At 33.1% G+C, this 19,633-nt stretch overlaps 2 protein-coding genes across 2 annotated transcripts; one reads left to right on the forward strand and one right to left on the reverse strand.

Annotated features, from left to right (window-relative positions):
- Window positions 1-9,640: 9,640 nt before the first annotated feature.
- On the forward strand, window positions 9,641-14,237 carry LOC132632595 (uncharacterized). Its single transcript, XM_060348589.1, has 2 exons — window positions 9,641-9,817; window positions 13,853-14,237. The coding sequence occupies exons 1-2, from the start codon at window positions 9,674-9,676 to the stop codon at window positions 14,006-14,008; spliced, it is 300 nt and encodes a 99-aa protein (XP_060204572.1). The 5' UTR covers window positions 9,641-9,673; the 3' UTR covers window positions 14,009-14,237.
- A 3,958-nt stretch (window positions 14,238-18,195) lies between these two features.
- Window positions 18,196-19,262, reverse strand: LOC132632596 (uncharacterized). The gene is made up of 2 exons (XM_060348590.1): window positions 18,977-19,262; window positions 18,196-18,887 (listed from the first exon to the last, which is right to left on the reverse strand). The coding sequence occupies exons 1-2, from the start codon at window positions 19,119-19,121 to the stop codon at window positions 18,475-18,477; spliced, it is 558 nt and encodes a 185-aa protein (XP_060204573.1). The 5' UTR covers window positions 19,122-19,262; the 3' UTR covers window positions 18,196-18,474.
- Between the last annotated feature and the right edge of the window lie 371 nt (window positions 19,263-19,633).

Consider the following 19,633-nt stretch of genomic DNA (forward strand, 5'->3'; position numbering starts at 1 on the left):
GGTGGCGACTCCTTAAAACAAACAAAAACAGGAATCTCCAATATGTTGTACTCCGCTTCAACCCGGTTAAAATGGGGTGTAACAAAGGTTTGATTTCTCCGTCACACGTTTCAACATCTTCACAATTGGCAGACATTTTTACCAAAGCTCTCGGCAAAACTCAGTTTGACTTCTTAGTTCAGCTCATAATGCATATCGTTGCATCATATTTTTGCCCTTTTATGTGTATATTTTGTAAAAAATGATATGATTATCTTTGAACCGTACCTGTTAATTAATGAAATTGTGAGTTTATACAGTAGTTAGTTGTTGTCAAGTGAAAAATTTCATCTTCATAAAGTTTACATCTTTCACAAGACGCAAAAATTCTTTGTGGATTCGACCCTAACTCGTTTGGGTTCTAAATTTGACTGCGACCGCTTGCATCATAATTAAGGTGTAATTTGGGCGTTATCATCCATCCACCAATAAGCCCCTAACTCGGCCCCTAAGCCTGCTAACCCCGGACCCCCTAAGCACTTGAAAGGAATTTGTTCACAAGTTCACGATTGACCCAATCCGACCTCACTAAAAGGTTTTCATACAAAATAGTATGGAAAGGAAGTGAGTACAAAGACATTCACAGCTTCTTTTATAATTTACACAATGTAAAAACACAAATAAAAAGTAGATGAAAAAAAAATCAATTTTACCACCGCTTTAGCCAATGATCTTCCTGCAAGTCGAAACCATCAGTTTCGAAGGTGACATGGTACTTGAATGGGATTAAAAAGTTTGGATACCACAACTATGCAAATTCAAGTATAAAAAAATTCCATAAAATGCCTTTCTTGGAATCTTTTTTTGTTACCTTATTACAAAGTTTAGGCCTAAAACATTTTTCGTCATCATCACTTGAGCCTTCATTTAATCTGCTTGTATTGTCTTCAACAGCTATGGGTTTGAACTTCTCTGGACATATATTTATGTTGACTTTTGAAGTACACATACTTGTTCATAAGAAAATTACCTCTAAATCTTTAGTCTAGTTTACTGACTTGATTTTTTTCTAATGATTTTCTTATGCTTTCTTCTCTACTCGTAGAATTATTCTTATCGTTTTTTTTTTTTCAAATGTTACTGGAAAGTGGAAATGTGCATACTGTCGCAACAACTCTTGGGCTCCACTTTCTTAGAGAAGATACTCCTCATGTTAGGAAAAGTCATTTCTCAGGGACGATAAATATAAATCGGTCCAATTAATAGATTATACATCCTTCTTTTTGTCCATTTTATTGATTTTCAATTAAATAAATTTCCTGAGTTTTTTTCTAGTGTCGTTCCTGTTTGCATGACTACTGGGCAGTATTGGATGACTCTTACTGCAAGCCAGGTACTATTGTCAATGTTCCCGTTCCATACAATGGAGTTTTGATGGCCTTTTGGGTCTCTGGAACATTGCATGTTCATTACGTTAATCCATCCACATTTGTGGTGCTAGTTGTAATTAATATTAGTTTCATTAAAAAATTATGTTTATACTTAATGCGTTCATAAAGAAAATTCTTACATAAATAATTTTGATTTTACTACGTTGGCGATGGTGTATCTCACCTTTTAAGGAATCTTGTTTCAAGTACCGATGTTACATACGCCTTTATGGGTTTGCCAATAGATAGGAGACCAATAGTAAGTTTTTTCTCTCTCGACTTCCATGATGAGGAAAGTTGGGCTGCTGAGGTGGCAAAGTTGGTTGTGGATGAAGACAATGATGAACCAGGGAGCGATGATGGGGAATGAAAGACGGTTTGAATTTTATGTCCGAGGAAATTAAGTATCTAGTTTTAATTCTCCCTTTTCTTGTAAAGGAACTATGCCATGTGGTAGGAGTAAAAACTTATCCTCACCGAGTGTTTGCACCAAATCAATAAATGCATGACATGTGTTTGAATATATACAATCATCACTTGACCATGGTTAATTAATGTATATATTCACTTCATTAAATTACTTAACTATGATAAATTATATTAGTTTGTTCTAAACACCCTATGTGGGTAAGTATTTACCGGTGGTAAGACATGCTTTTCATTTAGAAGGTAAAGAAGCATTGTCGTCGTGGAACCATGAGTAGCTATCTAACTGAAATTGCTTTTTAAGGATGACATTTCCAATTTCTCCAAGGTTTTCATAGTTGGAATGAGAAATGAACCATCTTCATAATCTTGTTAGAAATTTGATATCATTTTATCCTTCTACTATAGCGAACAAATTCTTTAGACATTTACAACATTCCACAATTAAAATCAGAAAAGTTGGTAGCTTGAAGAAATTGACCAAATATAAAGCATTACGACTCATTACCTGCAACTTAACCACACCTCCAAAGAAATTCCTGATGGAGCGCCCTTAAGATACATCAATTCTCTAAAAAGAGGCCATAATATCAATTCATAGCAACAAAATCGAACATGGCAGAATCTTTAGTTCAAGAAGTACTTGAAGGTTATAGAATATGAAATTACGCGTCTATAAATAATTCAGCATCACTCAAGCACTTCACTTTAGTACCATGTGTGAGTAAATTGCTAAAGTCATCACAACACATTATTGAAGCTAGACCACCAACGACATATCCAGAGAGAAGAGCCTAAAAAACAAATTATGATATTACGCTAGTCTGGTGATTCGCACGATTTTTCTACGCTCCTTAGTTTGTCGAACCGATACTTCCTCATCACAACAATGATGACCATGTATTAACATTATCCATTTTTTGTGATTTTCTGGAATGTACTTTGTTGGGGAAAATTTCACAAATTTAGAACATAGTCATACTTCCGTTATTGTACTTCTAATGTATTAATTTTAGTTTAGTAACAGTCAATTAAATTACTATTTTTGCTATCCTAGCTTCTGGATAATATGAACTTTTTAACCAACTCTTTCGCTCTATCTAACACTTAAACACAGGCAGTTGAAAAAATCCCTATAAAAGAAAGATAATCAAATAGGATGAATTTGATGTTGGAGCTAGGTATATTTGAATATTTTTTTATCCACTACAATAAAATTTCATCAATATTGTTGTACAAAAACATAAATCAAGAATTTTGTCTTGATATTCATTTTGAACCAATTTTTGGTTGTGTAATGTGAGATGAAAACAAATGAAAAGACTCAGAAGAAGGAAATAAAAAGGGATTGTCTAGCTTATAGACTGTGAGGGTTCTTGAGAAACAGGTATGTTTTGACTTCAAGGTTATTATTGTTTTTATTGTTATCATTATCAGCGGATTGCCCTGTACTAATTAGAGTTCCATAGGCATGCCAATCCATGATGAATGAGAATAAGTTGAACCAGCTCTTCCCACTACATGGAAAATCAACTTTATTTGGAAAATTGTTGTTATTATTGTTGGAACATCAATTTTTTCACATAATCTAATTTTCTCCATTACTATAAATTCAATTATTTATTTTATAAATATCGACACCACTTATTAGATTTTTTTTTGCATACGCTCCCGTTGTCCTGCATATATACCAAAAATGCTTGTCAATCGTAGCTTACTTTTCTAATCTTGAACAACCTATGTCAATAACTTTGAACAAGCCATATCTATTGTCTAATATCAAACACTCTACATGTATTTTAATTTCCTAAATCATATGAATTTTCTCTCAACAGTTAATCCACATATCTAACTCAAAGGTATTATCACCGTCTTGTCAAACTACCACCTCATAAGAAGTATTTATTACAAGTTCTTTCTATATCCAACAATAGGTGCAATTCTAGGAAATGATATTGTGATATCTCTAAGGAATTATAATTATTCAACTACTAATTCTCAATGCCAACATTTATACTTTTAACGTTGAATTATATTAAAGTCATATGTCACAAAACAAAAAGTTAAACAGATTTGTATATGTGATAAGTTGGTATTTTACCAACTTATATCTTCTTTATCTTAAAATTTTGTTGTATTTGATTGAGAAAATAGTGCATTTAATATCGTTTACTTCCATTTTACAAGTTTTATATGATCTAGAAGTGATTGTGAAGATATTAATTGAAAAACAAGTCGAAAAGAGGTCAAATTGAATAAATGAGAAAAATAACTATAAGCACAAAAATGGCTAGATCTGAGATTTCGAAAATCAAAGGCTATTTGGTCATATTTTGAGTCGAGAAAATTAGGGATCTATAAGAGCAAGGCTTAGGGGAAATATCTTTCATCTTTGGTCATTCTTACAAGGCTTTTGGGAGCTCCGTTCTTATACCACACTTGGGTGTTGAAGATTTGGTTGGACAATTTCTTGAACCTTTACTTGATTTCTTATTTTGCATTGAATATTTAAGTATGTAGTATTTTACTCTTTCACTTGAATCTTGTTTATGAGATTATTCATTATCAAGTGTTGTATTAAATATCTTGTTTTGCTTATGTATTGAACTGTTTTTATTTCTAATGAAGTGGGTCTTTATTTATTTAATTACTCTTGTTATTTAATGTTTCTTAAGAGATTAGCTAATCCTGGACTCGCTCATTTACTTCGGTTTGAGCTCGAAAGAGGAAAATTGAGGTTAGGAAAGATTAATTAACAAGGATTTGGGACTTTAAACCTCGTCTAATAACTTTAGCTAGAAATAGGATAGTTAACTTGAGGTTACATTGATTGTGTCTAATATCACACTCTAAGGCTTGGAAAAGCTTAGAGTGAAATTTATTGATTTGGTTGGAAGACTTTCAATGAGATTTTAGAAACCATTATCTATTAACATATACTCGCTCTTAGTTGTAAAATCGTAAAATACATTAGGCCGTTGCTTGAGAGTGATTTGCCTTGTATCCATGCTTGTGGTCATTGATCATTTTACTTGTTTTCTAGGTTAGTTTTATCTTTGTTAGTTCTTAAATAAAAAATTAAATATTGAAAAGTGTTGGCTTAGCTTAGTTGGTGATAAATCATTTACTTTCTTAATTGCCTTTGTATTGTTCTATGTGGGATTCGACCCCAACTCATAGTTGAGTAAATTATATTTTGACGATCATGTACACTTTCTCTTTGAGGAGTGGATTTGGACGCTATTAATATGTTAATTTGTTACTTAAATTAATTATGTCGCAATTGTCAAAATGGTTTTAGTTTTACTGCACATTTAATCTGACGAAAATTATTTCAAAAAATAATTACTTTCTTCCAATGTTTGGATAGAGAGTAAAAAATAGTTTCAGAAAAGATCATCTATTAAAGATTGACAATAAAATTAGCAAATCAAATATTCAGAATTGTGTGGAGTAAACATTGATTTTTATATTTTCAAAATAAATATTGTATTCAAAGTAATAATACAAGATAGTCATTTATTATTTTTCTCAATTTATTATTTAATATTTAAAACTATATAGTACTTTGACATTCTTTTAGGTTTAGGTCAGCAGTCCTAAACTTTAGAATTGATTAAAATTTTACCTTATATAAACCAAGTTCTTGTATAATTTATCTTGTTTTTTGTTTGATTAGTCTGTGTATGTTTGGTCCGCATATGTTTATTATTCTGATGTTATGTATGTTGACCAATTCATTGAACAAACCAAATAGGGGTACACTTCTATTATGATTGAGAATTTACGTTATTTTTGAAAAAAAAAAAAAAAGACAAATCATTGTGTATTACCCAAAAAAAAAAAAAGTTGTAGGGTTCAAGTAAAAATTTAAGATTGGATATTTAAAATTTAGGATGAACTATTATTAAGAAAATAAATGTTCTTGTTGAGAACAAATATTTAATTTTTAAACAAAATAATATAATTCAATTATGTCGGGAATGACAAATTATATAAATATATTATCTTATTATATAACTTAGACGTAAATAAAAATTAAAACAATTCACATAATATAATTTAAGAATATATTTCACACTAAACAAAATAGTTGTTTAATTATTTCCTAATATTTAGAATTTTGAAATTATTTAAAATTATGATTATTAATTAATCTTTTCTTATTTGAAATATATAGAAAATCCTACTATCTATGACTTTAAGATTAATCAGGCTTTTGTATATGTAGTTTACATGAAATATTTCATACTATTTTATCCGATTGTATGTTAGAAAAATAGTTAGCTTTGTTTACATAAAGACTGTACCTTTTACACGGAAGTTTAGATCATTAACGTTCATGTTTTATTTATTTTTTTGAAACGGATACTTAATATATATAACTATACTTAACAAAACAATTACATAATTGCAGGAGCTTGTAAGCTCCCGCCCAGAGTATCAATGTTTGAAACATTAAAAGGAATGAAACGATCATAAGCAGTTTTAGAGATATCTGCCCAAAATACATCATGCACAAAAATGGGGGAAACGGAGAGAATGTGAGCTCGTCCAAAAAGTTGCTTTTGCACTCCCTCCTTTGCCAAAAGATCTGCGACCTTGTTCTGCTCTCAGTAGTTATGCCTAACTACCAAATGGCTCAGCTCCTCCATTAGTGATCTGCATTTAAGAATAATGGGGTTATAAACTAGATCGCCTTTTTGTAACATAGTAATTACCTCAGTTGAGTCTGTGCTATCTAATGTGCCGTGAAATTACGGGATATTTGATGCTAATTCCTTAAGCTTTTGTGACTCTTCAAGCACTTTTGGTGTTACTTTTCGCGTATTTATGTCGTTTTGTAGGATAAAATGTCCGGAGAGCATAACGGAGCAAAATTGAGCAAAATGGAGCAAAATGAAGCAAAAACAGAACAAGCAGCACATGCTAGCAGCACATGCGAGTAGCATGTTGTGCATGCGAGTAGCACTTGCTGCAGCATGTGCTGACAGAGATATGAGAAATTGAAGATAGTTGGTGCAGCACATGCGAGCACCACATGCGAGCAGCACTTGCTGCAGCATGTGCTGCACCACAGCTGCTTGTATATGCACAACATGCTAGAGTTTGGTGCAACATGCGACTGGCATGTTGCACATTCGACATCAGATGTGATTAGTATGTATGACACGCAGGGTATTTTTGTCCATAAATTGTTTTTGTTTTGGAAAGTCTATAAATAGAATGCCAGAGTTTGTAAAACTCATCTTTGGCCATTTTACAAGTTTTAGAGAGGTAAGGTTCCAAGACATATACTTGGGGATTGAAGATTTGAAGTTTTGATAATAAATTTCTTAACCCTTTACTCATTTCTTCAATTCCTTGCTATTTATTGAATATCTAAGTATGTAGTATTTCATTTCTATACTTGAACCTTGTTTATGGAAGTATACATTGTTAAAGTTTGGATTGAAACTCTTGTTTTGCTTATGTATTGAATGATTTTTATTCCTAATGAAGTGAGTTAATGTTGTTTTAGCTAATCTTGCTCTTTAATGTTTCTTAAGGGTTTAGCTAACCCTAAGACCCGCTCATTTACTTTGATTTGAGCTCGGAAGAGGAGAATTGAGTTGGGAAAAATTAATTAACAAGAATTTAGGGCATAACCCTCATCTAATAACTTGAAATAGGGATAAGAAAGTTACTTGAGATTATATTGATTATGCTTGATATCACACTCTAAGGCTTGGAAAAGCTTAGAGTGAAATTCATTGATTTGGTTCGAACACTTTCAATGAGATTTTAGAAATCATTATCTAACTAACGTAAACTTGCTCTTAGTTGTAAAATCGTGAAATACATTGGATCGTTACTTGAGCGTAGTTTCCTTTATTCCCAAACTTGTGGTCATTGATCATTTTACTTGCTTTCTCGATTAGTTTATATTTTCGCATTAGGTATAATTTTCTCAAAAATCAAAATATTATCAAGTGTTTGACTTAGCGTAGAAAGTGATAATTCTTTACTTGTTTAAATCGCTTAGTATATTGTTCCCTGTGGAATCGACCTCGACTCATAGTTAGGTAAATTATATTGCATACGACCATATACACTTTCTCTTTGAGGAGTGAATTTGGACGTTATCACTATCTACAGAGGTGTTAGGTTATTATCCAATGCAATTTGAAGGCCTTGCAGAATAGCGATTAATTCTGCCAAAGTATTGGTGGCATTCTTCAATTAGATAGTAATTCTTTAAGATTTATTGTCAGGCCATCTAGGAAAAGTGGGGAAAGCCCTTGTATAACATTTTGCCATTTAAATTTCAATAAAAGAGTACTACATATGTCAAACATTAAAGCTGATAAATCAAAATAGCAAAAATAGTGTGCGAAGAGTGGTATGAATATATAAGAGTAGCTAATTTATATTATGAAAATAAAAGTAAGTTAATGTTAATGCTTAGAAGTATTATAATTAATCTAAAAAATAAAGAATTTCGACCCAAAAAACAAAGGTTTAAATATAAAAACTAAAATTCATTTCTTGAATGCTTTAAGAAAAATATAGGTAATATCATTAACGGAAGTTATAACTCAAAATTACATGTTTAATGTCCATTGCTATTTTACATAATTTATTCTTTCTTATATAGAATTTTTAATTTATTGACAGCGCAACCCACATACTCTAAAACTAGTATTCTTATAATTTTGCATATAAGGTAGAGTTTGAAATTCTGTATGAATCATGCAAAACTCTGCCTTAAGGTTCCAAACTCTACCTTGTGAATCTTTTTTAAAATTTTTACTGAGCGGGGGTTCGAACCCTAAACCAAGGGGTTCTAACGAAGGACAAAAATTGGGAAAAAAAAACATAACTAGGAAAAAGTTAAAAAATAATTCCATAATAGCAGCAGCATTAGTTAGTTTTCATATCATAGCAAGTAAATACCAACAACTTCAAAAAAAAAAAATCCTAAAATTAAGCTGCGCTAGAATCAATCCCAAAAGAAACTCTTCCTATTTTGTTTTTTTTTTGGACAGCATATTTATCTTCTGTAAATGAAACTATCATTCAATTTTTTCATCCTTTCCTTTTCTAAGGTTTATTTTGCAGAAAAAATTAAAATTTTCCAGCATTTGTGTATACATCTAATTATACACATAAACATATATTTTTTATGTAACATATACTATAGAAATATACTTGGTATTTTTGCTAAAAAAATATTTATACCATAAATATACATGGTATTTTCACAAAAAGGAAAAAATTATACCATCAATTGGTAATTTTTCAATTGAAAAAAATATTTTTCGTGTAACATATTTATCTCATAAATTTGCATGGTATTTTCACAAAAATATTTTTACACCATATATGTATAAGATATAATAAACATATACATGGTATAATGTATATAACCAATCTGAAACCTACGATCATTAATGGTATCTATCCCTTCAGCCATAACCTAATGACTTAGTAGTAGCATAGAGTCGAACAACAATAAAAAAAAAATAGAAAATTGAGATAATGGGGTGTATCGACTCAAGAAGAAAGAGAGAATGAATTGAAAAATAGAATTAAGATAAAATATCAAGAGAATAATTGTGAATTTATGATGAAATAAATTTCATAATCCCAATTTAAGTGGAGTAAGTAAGTATATCGAAAAGTAATGTTCAAGCCGTGCAAAATTCTCCCACCCCAAAATAAGGCATTGCCCAATAGAGTTTCGAGAAGAAAGAATGGGCCTCTATGGACCCCCAAAACAAACAAGGGCCCAATAGAAACTGAACAATAATAAGTAGGAGAAAGACAATGGGGAACAAGGAAGGAAAGGAAGAGAGATGTTGCAGTATCCATCGTTCATGTTACAGTATCCATGCTCTACTCGCATCATTCCGACGTCGTTTTTGCTGCCTGCTCAGTGGCCCCAACCTCAGAGTGACGAACTCCTCCTTGCCATGGAGGAATCTGATTTTGAAGAAAAGGTCCCACTCTTTCAATACCTCATTAAATAATTAGGCTATCAACTGTTCACATTTAAGGATTTCCAATTGTTTGACTCATATTTCTGAGATTCACTAATCGGCTTACTGAGTGTATTATTGATGGTAAATATGTAGCTATAACAAAGCTGATATTCGCATGAAAGAAGTTTCCAATTTGTGTTAGAGTTCGAGGTGAACTAGTCTCTAATTAAGAATGTGATACATCCTCTGTCTAAGCTTTGTTGGATAGAGTTAACCGGTACTTGTGCTGGTGGGAGGTAGCCAGTGAATTAGAGGTGTGCACAAGCTGGTACGAACACCACATTTATTGATAAAAATGTGATACATACAATACAAATTTAACCTTAAGAGGACAGGGGGACACAAATAGGAATGAATTAGCACTAGGAACATTTATCTCAAAGTAAATATACAATCGAGTTGACAAAAATTTTTTTGGTAAAGTAATAAAATTTCATTAGTAAAGCATCAAGAAGATGCAAGGTTACAGATGGGCAAAAAGCTGCATCAAACAAAAACATGAAGCAGACTTAGCAAAATCGAGTTGACAAAATTCTAGCCTTAAGCATAGTTTTGAGCTTTCTCTATTATTCTGTGGCAACAAATGTAATATACAAAAGAAAGATGAACCAACTCTCTGCGTCTAAGTGATAAAATTTTTGGAAGAATTAGAAAAGTATAAATGGAGATGTTATGTAATTATGATGAGGATAGTGACAGCTAACTGTTAAGTTAAGAGAAGTCTTTGTTTTTTCCTTTGAATGGAAAGCAAGATTGACAGACAGTTACACTTGATAGAACCACCTTAGAATAGCTGGTTCATGGATGGAAGAAGGGCCAATGGAATGCCTATTGCCCATGGCTCTTGGCTTATAGGATCTACCTTCTAACTGGCATCTTCCCTAGGTTTAAGAAATGGAGCTTTCTCTCTTACAGGGAGTGATTCCTTATGCATTATGCAAAACGTAAGAAGGATGTAGTGCGATCATGCACCCAAGAGTGTGGCCTAGTGGTCGGTGAAGCGAGTGCATACCTTAAGAGACTAGGGTTCAAATCCGAACAAGGACCAAAAGCACCAGGTGTGAAGATGATTTCTTCACACCTGCTTAACCCCTGATGGTTAGTTACTCGGTACTTGTGTTGGTGGAAGGTAGCATGTACCCCGTGGAATAGTAGAGGTGCGCTCAAGTTGGACAGAACACTATGTTATAAGAAATAGGATGCAGTGAAGCTCTCTACAATATCCAGGATATACACATAATTGTTAAAACATTTTTTCGTCACTTGCCTTCATAATCTCATTTTGCACAGAAGTGTTTTATCTTTTTCTTTATGTTTTTTTAATCTTTTGTTGTGTGTTTATGACACTTCTTTTAGCTTTTTATGCAGTCTCCCCCAAAATATGCCTGGCCTCAACGATCCCTGTATTTAGTTCCTTATCACCAGAATAATCGTTCCATTATTTGATATTATCATTAGTAAGTTATATTCATGAAAAAAGAAGAAGTTATATTCATGAATTGCTTCCAGTTCAAAAAAGTTTATGTAAGATGTTATTTCTGGATTTGTTCCAATGACAATTACCCTAAATTGAAGGTTTGTCATTTAAAATAACTGGTATGCTAACTGTTAAAGTATTACTTGATTGGGTTGAAGAAATTTGGACTGCAAAATTCCCCTAATACCATGTGTATACCTAGTTATAACTACCAACTCAGGTATTGGAAGCCAACAACTAAATCTAAGTTAGCAGTTTAGTAGAGCCTGCCTGTCTGACGATTTGAGGTTTGTTTATACAACTAACTTCTAGCTATTCAAGGCAGTGAAAATAATAAGGCCAATGAAGGATTACTGCTGAGGGAAAGGAGGGGGTAGAGATAAAAAGGAATGAGTCACGGTGAAGCAGAGGGAGACAAAATCATATTTAGTTTTACAGTTTCTCAAGAAATGTTCTACTAAAGTGGGTCGACCTTCATTTGTGACTACTTTCCTACTTTCAGCTTTACACTTCTCTTATTGATTTAGACGATTTTGACAGTTTTCACTAACCTCTACCTGGGTTAGTGTATTAAAATTTCCATTTTAGCCACCTACTCGTTCTAAAATAACGTGAAAATTTGTTCTCAATTTTGGGACTGGTCCCTCATGCTTTGTCTATGAACTGCTGACTTCAACAAGGAAATTAGAACAGTTCTGCAGCTTTTGTTTACCAAGACTTCTAGAATTTGTTTTACCCCAAGGGCTCTGGTCTAGTGGTAAGAGCACAACTTGTCATGTGTGAGTTAGGTTCAAACCTTGTCGTAGACAAAAATCCTGATATTTAAGTGGAGAAGGGTAGAGGGGCGGGCTCATTGTCGACCGAGTTTTGCACGGTGCGTTATTGATCCTTGGGGATTCTCGGTTATCAGAGGAAAAAAAGGACTTCTAGAGCTTGTTTCCTCATATAAAACAATTCACTTTGTGTCCTTATAATACTTTAGCTACATAGCTGGAGTTGGATACTAACTCTTTTAGTGTTTGCTGAGCTTGCTCTCTAGAGCTTGGGGTGGGCTACAGCATTTTAGGTGACAACGTTTCTAATTATAGGGATCGCAAGTTATCTAAACACGAGAGTCCAGTTTTACCTAGTTTGGCTATGAAACTTCAAATAGTTGAGATGGTGTCTTGGCAGAAACAACTTGGACAGCGCATGGAGGTGCTTGCACGCGTTCGTTCTTATATATAGAGCAGCAGAAACTGTACAGTGCAGACTAGTAGGAAAAGTTTACTGTGACAGACTGACTATCACTCTCCATAGGTCTATTCCGTTTGGGTTGTACAGAAAAGACAGTCTGGAGGATATATTTTAACCCTTAGGGCTACTTAGAATGTTAATGTAAGAAAAGGAGCTTAGCTCTTAAGTTCGTGAGAAGATAATCTACCTATTCTTCAAGTGTGGCAGCTCCTACCTAGAGTTGCCTAAACTTTCCTTTGTAGGGATGGAGCCTCACATAACTTGTACTAACTCTTTCGTGGGACCTGTTGCCCCATCTTAAGTAAGTTCAAATATTATTTTAAGTTGTCGAATAATAAGAACTGAGAAGTACCTGGCAGGACTTTCATTCTTTATGTTGCTGATAGCAAGTACTAAGATCAGAACCTTTACAATTTGGTTTTGCAAGAATCATTAAAATCTTACCTTTTACTTGTAATTACAAGTTTGCGTTCCCTTATGCATGTATTTTCTTGCTAGAATGAGGTTTAGTGTGACATAAGTAGTTACATTCTCTGTCCCAATGAAAGGGACATATCTCATTTTCCCTAGAAGTCAGTTCCTTCAGAAATTGAACCTATGAAAGATAGAGAATTTGTGATAATGTCAAATTTGTTCATTGTTCTGATTAGGTTAAGTTGGTTAATTTCTTAAATAAACAAGAAAATGATTGAAAATTTTTCTTTGAAAGAGCCTGAATAGTGTGACCTCTGATTCTCTGATAGTGTCTCAAGTTTTCCATGTTAGAACAAAAAGACTTGCTCATAACGTAAGAAAAGCTTCTTGGAAGAGATTGAATCATGACCTTTTCCCTGGCTGGTGTCTTGATTCTCTCATATTGGGAATACCATTAAGACTTCAGAATTTAAAAAGTTTCCATATGGGAGAAAATGGGAAAGCTTTTCTTTGTGTAACCCATGATAAATTAAAATGGGATAAAGTGGGCATGCATCAAATAGATTGTTTTGGTTGGACCCAACTTTCCTTGCTTTGTTGCAACTCTTAAGTATGTTATGTTTGTCTTGTTTCCTTGTTCTGTAACTTCCGTTCTTGCTTTCATTTGCCATTACATTCTTTTTCCCTCTTTTCGAGAAGGAATTGTCTCGCATGTTGTCTGGCTTCATTTCGAGAAATTAAGATGCCTAGCTTTGGATGCTTTATCTTTTGACTGGATATTGGCCGATTCTACTATTTTGGATTCTTCAACCGGCAAGTACTACCACGTCCCTAACTTTTCCTTCTTGATGTTTGTAAATTTGCAGTGTAATGAAATCAGAAAGATGAACAGCAACTTAGTTGTAATTGGGAAGACGAACATAGACAATGATAAAGAAGACTTTGACAATGAAGCAGAGGATGATGATGCAGACAATGGCGATGAGTCAGAGGGTGATGACTTTGAGCAGGAAACTGGTTGACATGCCTCGATTGGTTTCCTATATCTTAATGTGCAGTGTATCTATGGTGTGCTTGGCAGTTCATGGTTCTAAAATTTGCTGAACAGTATTTAGATATTGCTTTGTGCAAGTGTTTTGTAGCCAAGGAAGGACGGTTGGCAACTTGGCATTTCCCCAATAGGAACGGCGAAAAGCCTTCGGGCTTTCTGTAAGAAGAATCATATATGAATAACTTGATGTTTTTTATGTATTTTGGGTGATACGATCATTGAAGATTTTAATTTCTACATTAATTTGAAATTTGAAAGAGGAGATCTTTATTTTATGCAGTTCGGTACTTGGTCTATCGATTAAGCAACCAGCAGAAGATGCAAAAATACAAAATCATAATAAAAATGGAGAGCTAGAAAACGCTCTGCATCCACATATCTGAAATATGCAATGACTGATGAACGACTTACGTTTAATTCTTTCTTCATTATGTAACTTCTAAAATTTAGTTGATCTCCCTATAAATGGGTACATAATTTGCATCATTGTCATAGAGAAAAATAAAATATTGTCATTTAAGATACATATAAATGATATAATAGAGAAAATGTGATGATGGATAAAGTAGGAGAGTGCAACTAAAGCAAAATAATCCCTAAACATATTCAAACAACATTAATTAAGATGCTCTCTAAATTAGTGGTGGAGAATACGGTCATATGCATTCTGGGGACCAATCTTGATGTCATGGCCCCTTTTTTATTCCTTATAAAAAATATTTCTAAAGTGGTTTTGGAGCAATTCAATATATTATCAATTTGCATGATATAAAGGAAAGGCTCAATCTACTCAACACTGATCCACACTTAGAACATGTTTGGATGGGCTTATGCCTATAAGCTGTTTGGAGCTTATAAACTAAAAAATGTAAGTTGGGATAGTCTAACTTATTTTTTTTTTGGCTTATAAGCTACTTTAGATAAGCTAAGTCAAATGGGCCCAATTATTTTTTTGAGCTTATTTTAAGCATAAAATAACTTTAAGCTGGTCAGTCAAACACTCAAAAAAGCTGAAAACAGCTTATCAGAAACTTATAAGCAACTTATAAGCCAATCCAAACGGGCTCTTAGATAAGGCAGGGCTTCTGAAAATGAGTCATGGATTATCCTAGTAGAGATTGTGTCCTACGTACATTAGCCATTGAAGGATTTAAAATTATCAAATTGATTCTCTTTTTTAATTTGCAGTTGAGTGCATCACCAAATCGACAATTTCTTGGTGTCATGTAGAAGTAGACAATTTTCCCTTTCAACTTTTTTCGTAAATGTCAAAACAAAAAAGGTCATGATATATTTTCCTTTACCTTTAATGTTCAATCTTTATCTTCCACATTTATCAAGACTGCTCTGATTATGATTATATTCTAATAGAGTTATCTAAAATTCCAAGTATCGGACCTAACGCCTGGTCTGTTCAGTTCAGAAACTTGTATACAGATTAGCAATAATCAGTCAAGCACACTCTTGGCCTTCCATTCAATTGCAGAACACTGGACAAATAAAAAATAATGATTGAATTTTCTTTACCTTTTTCTTAGAGAAACAATCAATTTATAAATTAGTTAGGATGACACATCTTCGATGTTGCTAATTAATTAATATGGCCTAACTAAAGATAAATGTTCGGGCAGCCAAAATCTTGGTTTGACTCGTGATTACAACAAAAATCTCAACTTTGTAGCTAAATCTACTTCAATCTATTTGATTTACCTAGATTGAAATCTATTGTGTGTACTTAATAAATTTTTAAAAAGTATTAATCATATTAATCAAGGTTATCGATACTGTTGAAGCTATAACCTCAATTCTAAGTCCGCTCTTGTTGAAACGTATAGTGAAGCTCGTATTGGGGGTGGGGGTACTGTTGTTTCTAACCCATAAAAACGTAACACATTTCACCCCCTCAAGTTTGCAAATTCGGTCTATCTAATAAATGGCTTGATAGTTAGCAAAATTGACACATGAAAAACTGTCAAAATATTTTTTAAAAATTCTTTTTTTATTATTTTTAACTAATGCGTTTTATATGGTCATAAAAAGAAAAAAAAATATTATGTACTTAAAAAAGTTTAAAAGAACAAATAAAAAAGTTAAACGTAATAAGAATTGAGCGTGATTAAGTTGTAGCCCAATTTTTAGCCTAGTTTAGCAGAATCAATTTCAGATTAAATAATTTTTAGCCAGGTTGTTGACCCGCCATTGTATTAACTAACCTATATTTTGATCTACTCAAACTCAACTCAATCCGTCCATTTAGCCCCCCTAATTATTCTCATCCTTATGTTGTATCATGTAATATGAGAATGTAAATTATTAAAGAAAAGTAGCTGTACTCTTATTTATTTATGTTTAGGCAACCACAACTTCAACTAGTTTCGTCTAACTAATTAAGTTTTATTCGTAGCATGAGCATATTCCAAAATTCAATCATATTGCCGGTCCACTCCACGTAGAAGACTTTCAACAAGTGCCAAGTACACAGCCTTTCAAATACGACTAGGGCCAAATCCCAGAAAATATGCACCAGCATATCACCCTAATATTCTGCCTTAATAATATTCCAGCTGTTGACAATATTAAAAGTAGAACAAGTTTTAAAACTTGTTCAATGTAGCAACCTCTTCAACTAGACCGTTCTACCAAACATTGATATTTCCTTGAATTTTCTAGTTGGCCAACTTACTCCAGGCCAAATCAACTAATATTCCTCTACATTTGGACTTATAGTTAGTTCCCTTCTAGTTTCGCAATATTGTCCCGGTTTTAAAAGGAAAAAAAAAAAAGGCTTTTTGTTCAAATAAATAAATTAATTTAAAAATTAGAGTTGGAGCAATAAAGTAGGACGATTTCAGTTGACTAACTGATCAGTTTTAACCTAAGCAAATTTTGCACAAGTTATCAATTGTAATCTAAACAAACTTTGCACAAGTAATAGTACAATCTTTTATTCCCTCTATCCCAATTTGTTTGATATTTTGCTTTTCAAGAATAAACGAGTTGTTCTTTCACCGTAAATTTTTTTCATATGCATCTTCAATTATTAATTATGATAATTTATAGTATTTTTTACATAATTTTTTAATATGTAAATTTTATTTCAAAAAAATTGATGTTCAAACACACAATTAAAATTAAAAATTTTAATTCTCGAAAAGCGAAAAATATTAATAATACTCAATGTATCACTTTTCCCTTAAAGCAAAATCAAACTAAGCGATTTGCTTAACGCGTCCCCACTGCACTCGTTATGCCATAAACAATCCATATACCTACTTGCACCTTGAGTCGTCCAACCACTCATTTTCATCTTAATTTTCATCGTATTTTTAATGATTACGTCACAAGTTTTAACTTTATGATTAAGCATATATTTTTACATCAAAATATTTTATGTAATCTTTTGTCGTTTACCTTTTAATATGATTTTAACATATTTTTTTCAAATCCTATTATCGACATCTATCGTCAGTTTAATTTTTACATTTCATTTTAAATTAAATAGCATATCATAAGTTCGTGGAGCTTATGACGGCTTCTGACTTGCCTCGAATTCTACCTCCAACGCAACTGATTCAATTTACCTAGATTTCTTCTTAGGTTATTAAGTTTTAATATCATATGATATAATTCCTTTGTTCGAATTAATATTTCCACGACGAACGAATCACGCAAGCTGCTCCTCTGTTCCTTTGCCAGCGCAGAATGTTAAATAGGCCCCTGAAATATCTCAAAAGTAAAAGCGTTAAATAAGAATGAATTAAAACCCCATAAAATAGGTACGTAGCAGTGGGAAATAATTAAAACGCTTGGGAAGACGTACACGTAGACCCCTCCAACAAAAATTACCCTAAAAAAAAAAAATGTTATATACAGAATCGTAAAGTGTGTGAAGCCTACATAGTCACTCGTGCCACCTAAACACGGGAGCCACACTCCAGATTATGTACACGTGTCAACAGCAGAATGGTCCAGTTCCTTGGGCCTGACGGAATCAATTGAGGCCCCAAATTATTCCTAAAAGATTGAGCCGAGAACATACGAATTAAAAAAAAATTAAAAAAGAAATCCTAAAGCAAACACGCCAGTTGCCAACAAACGCATGACGGCGAACGGAACCCTAACGGCCGTGTGAACAAGTCCAAAAATGGGCAAACTCAGTAGAATCCACACGACTTGAATTTTACTACTACGAGTAATAGATATCTCAAATTCACCTCACAATTGAATTGAATTGAATTGCAGTCTCAAATAATGTACAATCCAATTCATCAAACCCAAAATTCAGTCGCCATTTGTCATTGTATATAATTCTTCTTCATTTGATATATATTTTCTTTTTTTGGGGGGATCTTTTTTGTGGTGAGGAACTTCACTTTGTCTACGTGCTCAACTCATATACGTCCTGAAACAACTCAATTTTATTCTCTTAAATTGTTTCTAATGGCTATGGTTTCGAGGAGCAACATAGTAACGATGCCTAGAGTAATAAAACTTAGTGTTCCTTCCGCCAACTGGATATCCAAAAGCTGGAGAATCATAACACCTTGCTGCCGCCACCGCATAAGACGGAGGCGAATAGAAGCAGTTGACCTTTTCAGTCTTCATTCTCGTTGGCGGAAAGTCAAAGCACGACATAGGCGATAACGGAGGGGAGATTTTTTTTGTGGAGTTGAGTGGAAATAAAACAGCTCTAATCTTCATCTCCGAATCACATCGATCGTACTCTTGAATCACATTCAACAAGTCCTCATCACACGTAATTGATACCAAAACATCCAAATCTTCACTTGGCAACTTACACTTCAAACTCATAGACGATCCACACAATTCTCCAAACTTCACCATCAACTCTGCATCAGTCAATTTAATCAGCCTCTAACTTAAAAAAAAAGAAGCAATAACCATAAGGAAATGAATTAATGAATGAATATACACACACCTGAGAAAGAGATGGATCTATCAACGGAGAGAACTCTGGTAAACCCACCGATGTAACGGAGTTTGCCATCGGAGCGACGGGGGATGATTCTACCGTTGTAACTATAAAGAAACTTGATCACTTGTGTATTGTTTATAGACTTCATGCTTTGATTTGAGTACGAGGTAAGGAATTAAAAAGTGAATCTTTGAGTTGGAAAAGGAGAGAAGAAAGGGGGAAAGCTTCTAGAGAAAGAGAAGATGCTATTGAGATTGTGGGCACCTTCAAGAAACATAAGGCTGGGGAATGAACTGTATATATAGGGTTTGCGCCGCGTGAGGAGTTGGAATTTTTATTGCCTTGAATGAATACAAAGCGGAGAAGCAAAGCAAAGCAAAGGAGAAAATGTATATTGCCACTTCTACCCCCTATTTTGTGTTGGCCTTTTGACTTGGGCTGCTCGTAACATATAATCACATATTTGACTTGATATAAAATTTAATAAAGAAACGAGATTTTTGAATTTGTGGCCCAATGAGTCATATTTATGTGTTGTAAATTATTTTATTAAAAGTAAAATAAATATTTTAAAGTTAAATTACTATTAAATATATATAAAAAAAAAATTAAACGAATTAATGAGTAAAAAGTGTCATATAAATTGAAAAGATAGGAATA

This window comes from Lycium barbarum, chromosome 3 (genome assembly GCF_019175385.1).
Source record: "Lycium barbarum isolate Lr01 chromosome 3, ASM1917538v2, whole genome shotgun sequence".
NCBI classification, from domain to species: Eukaryota; Viridiplantae; Streptophyta; class Magnoliopsida; order Solanales; family Solanaceae; genus Lycium; species Lycium barbarum.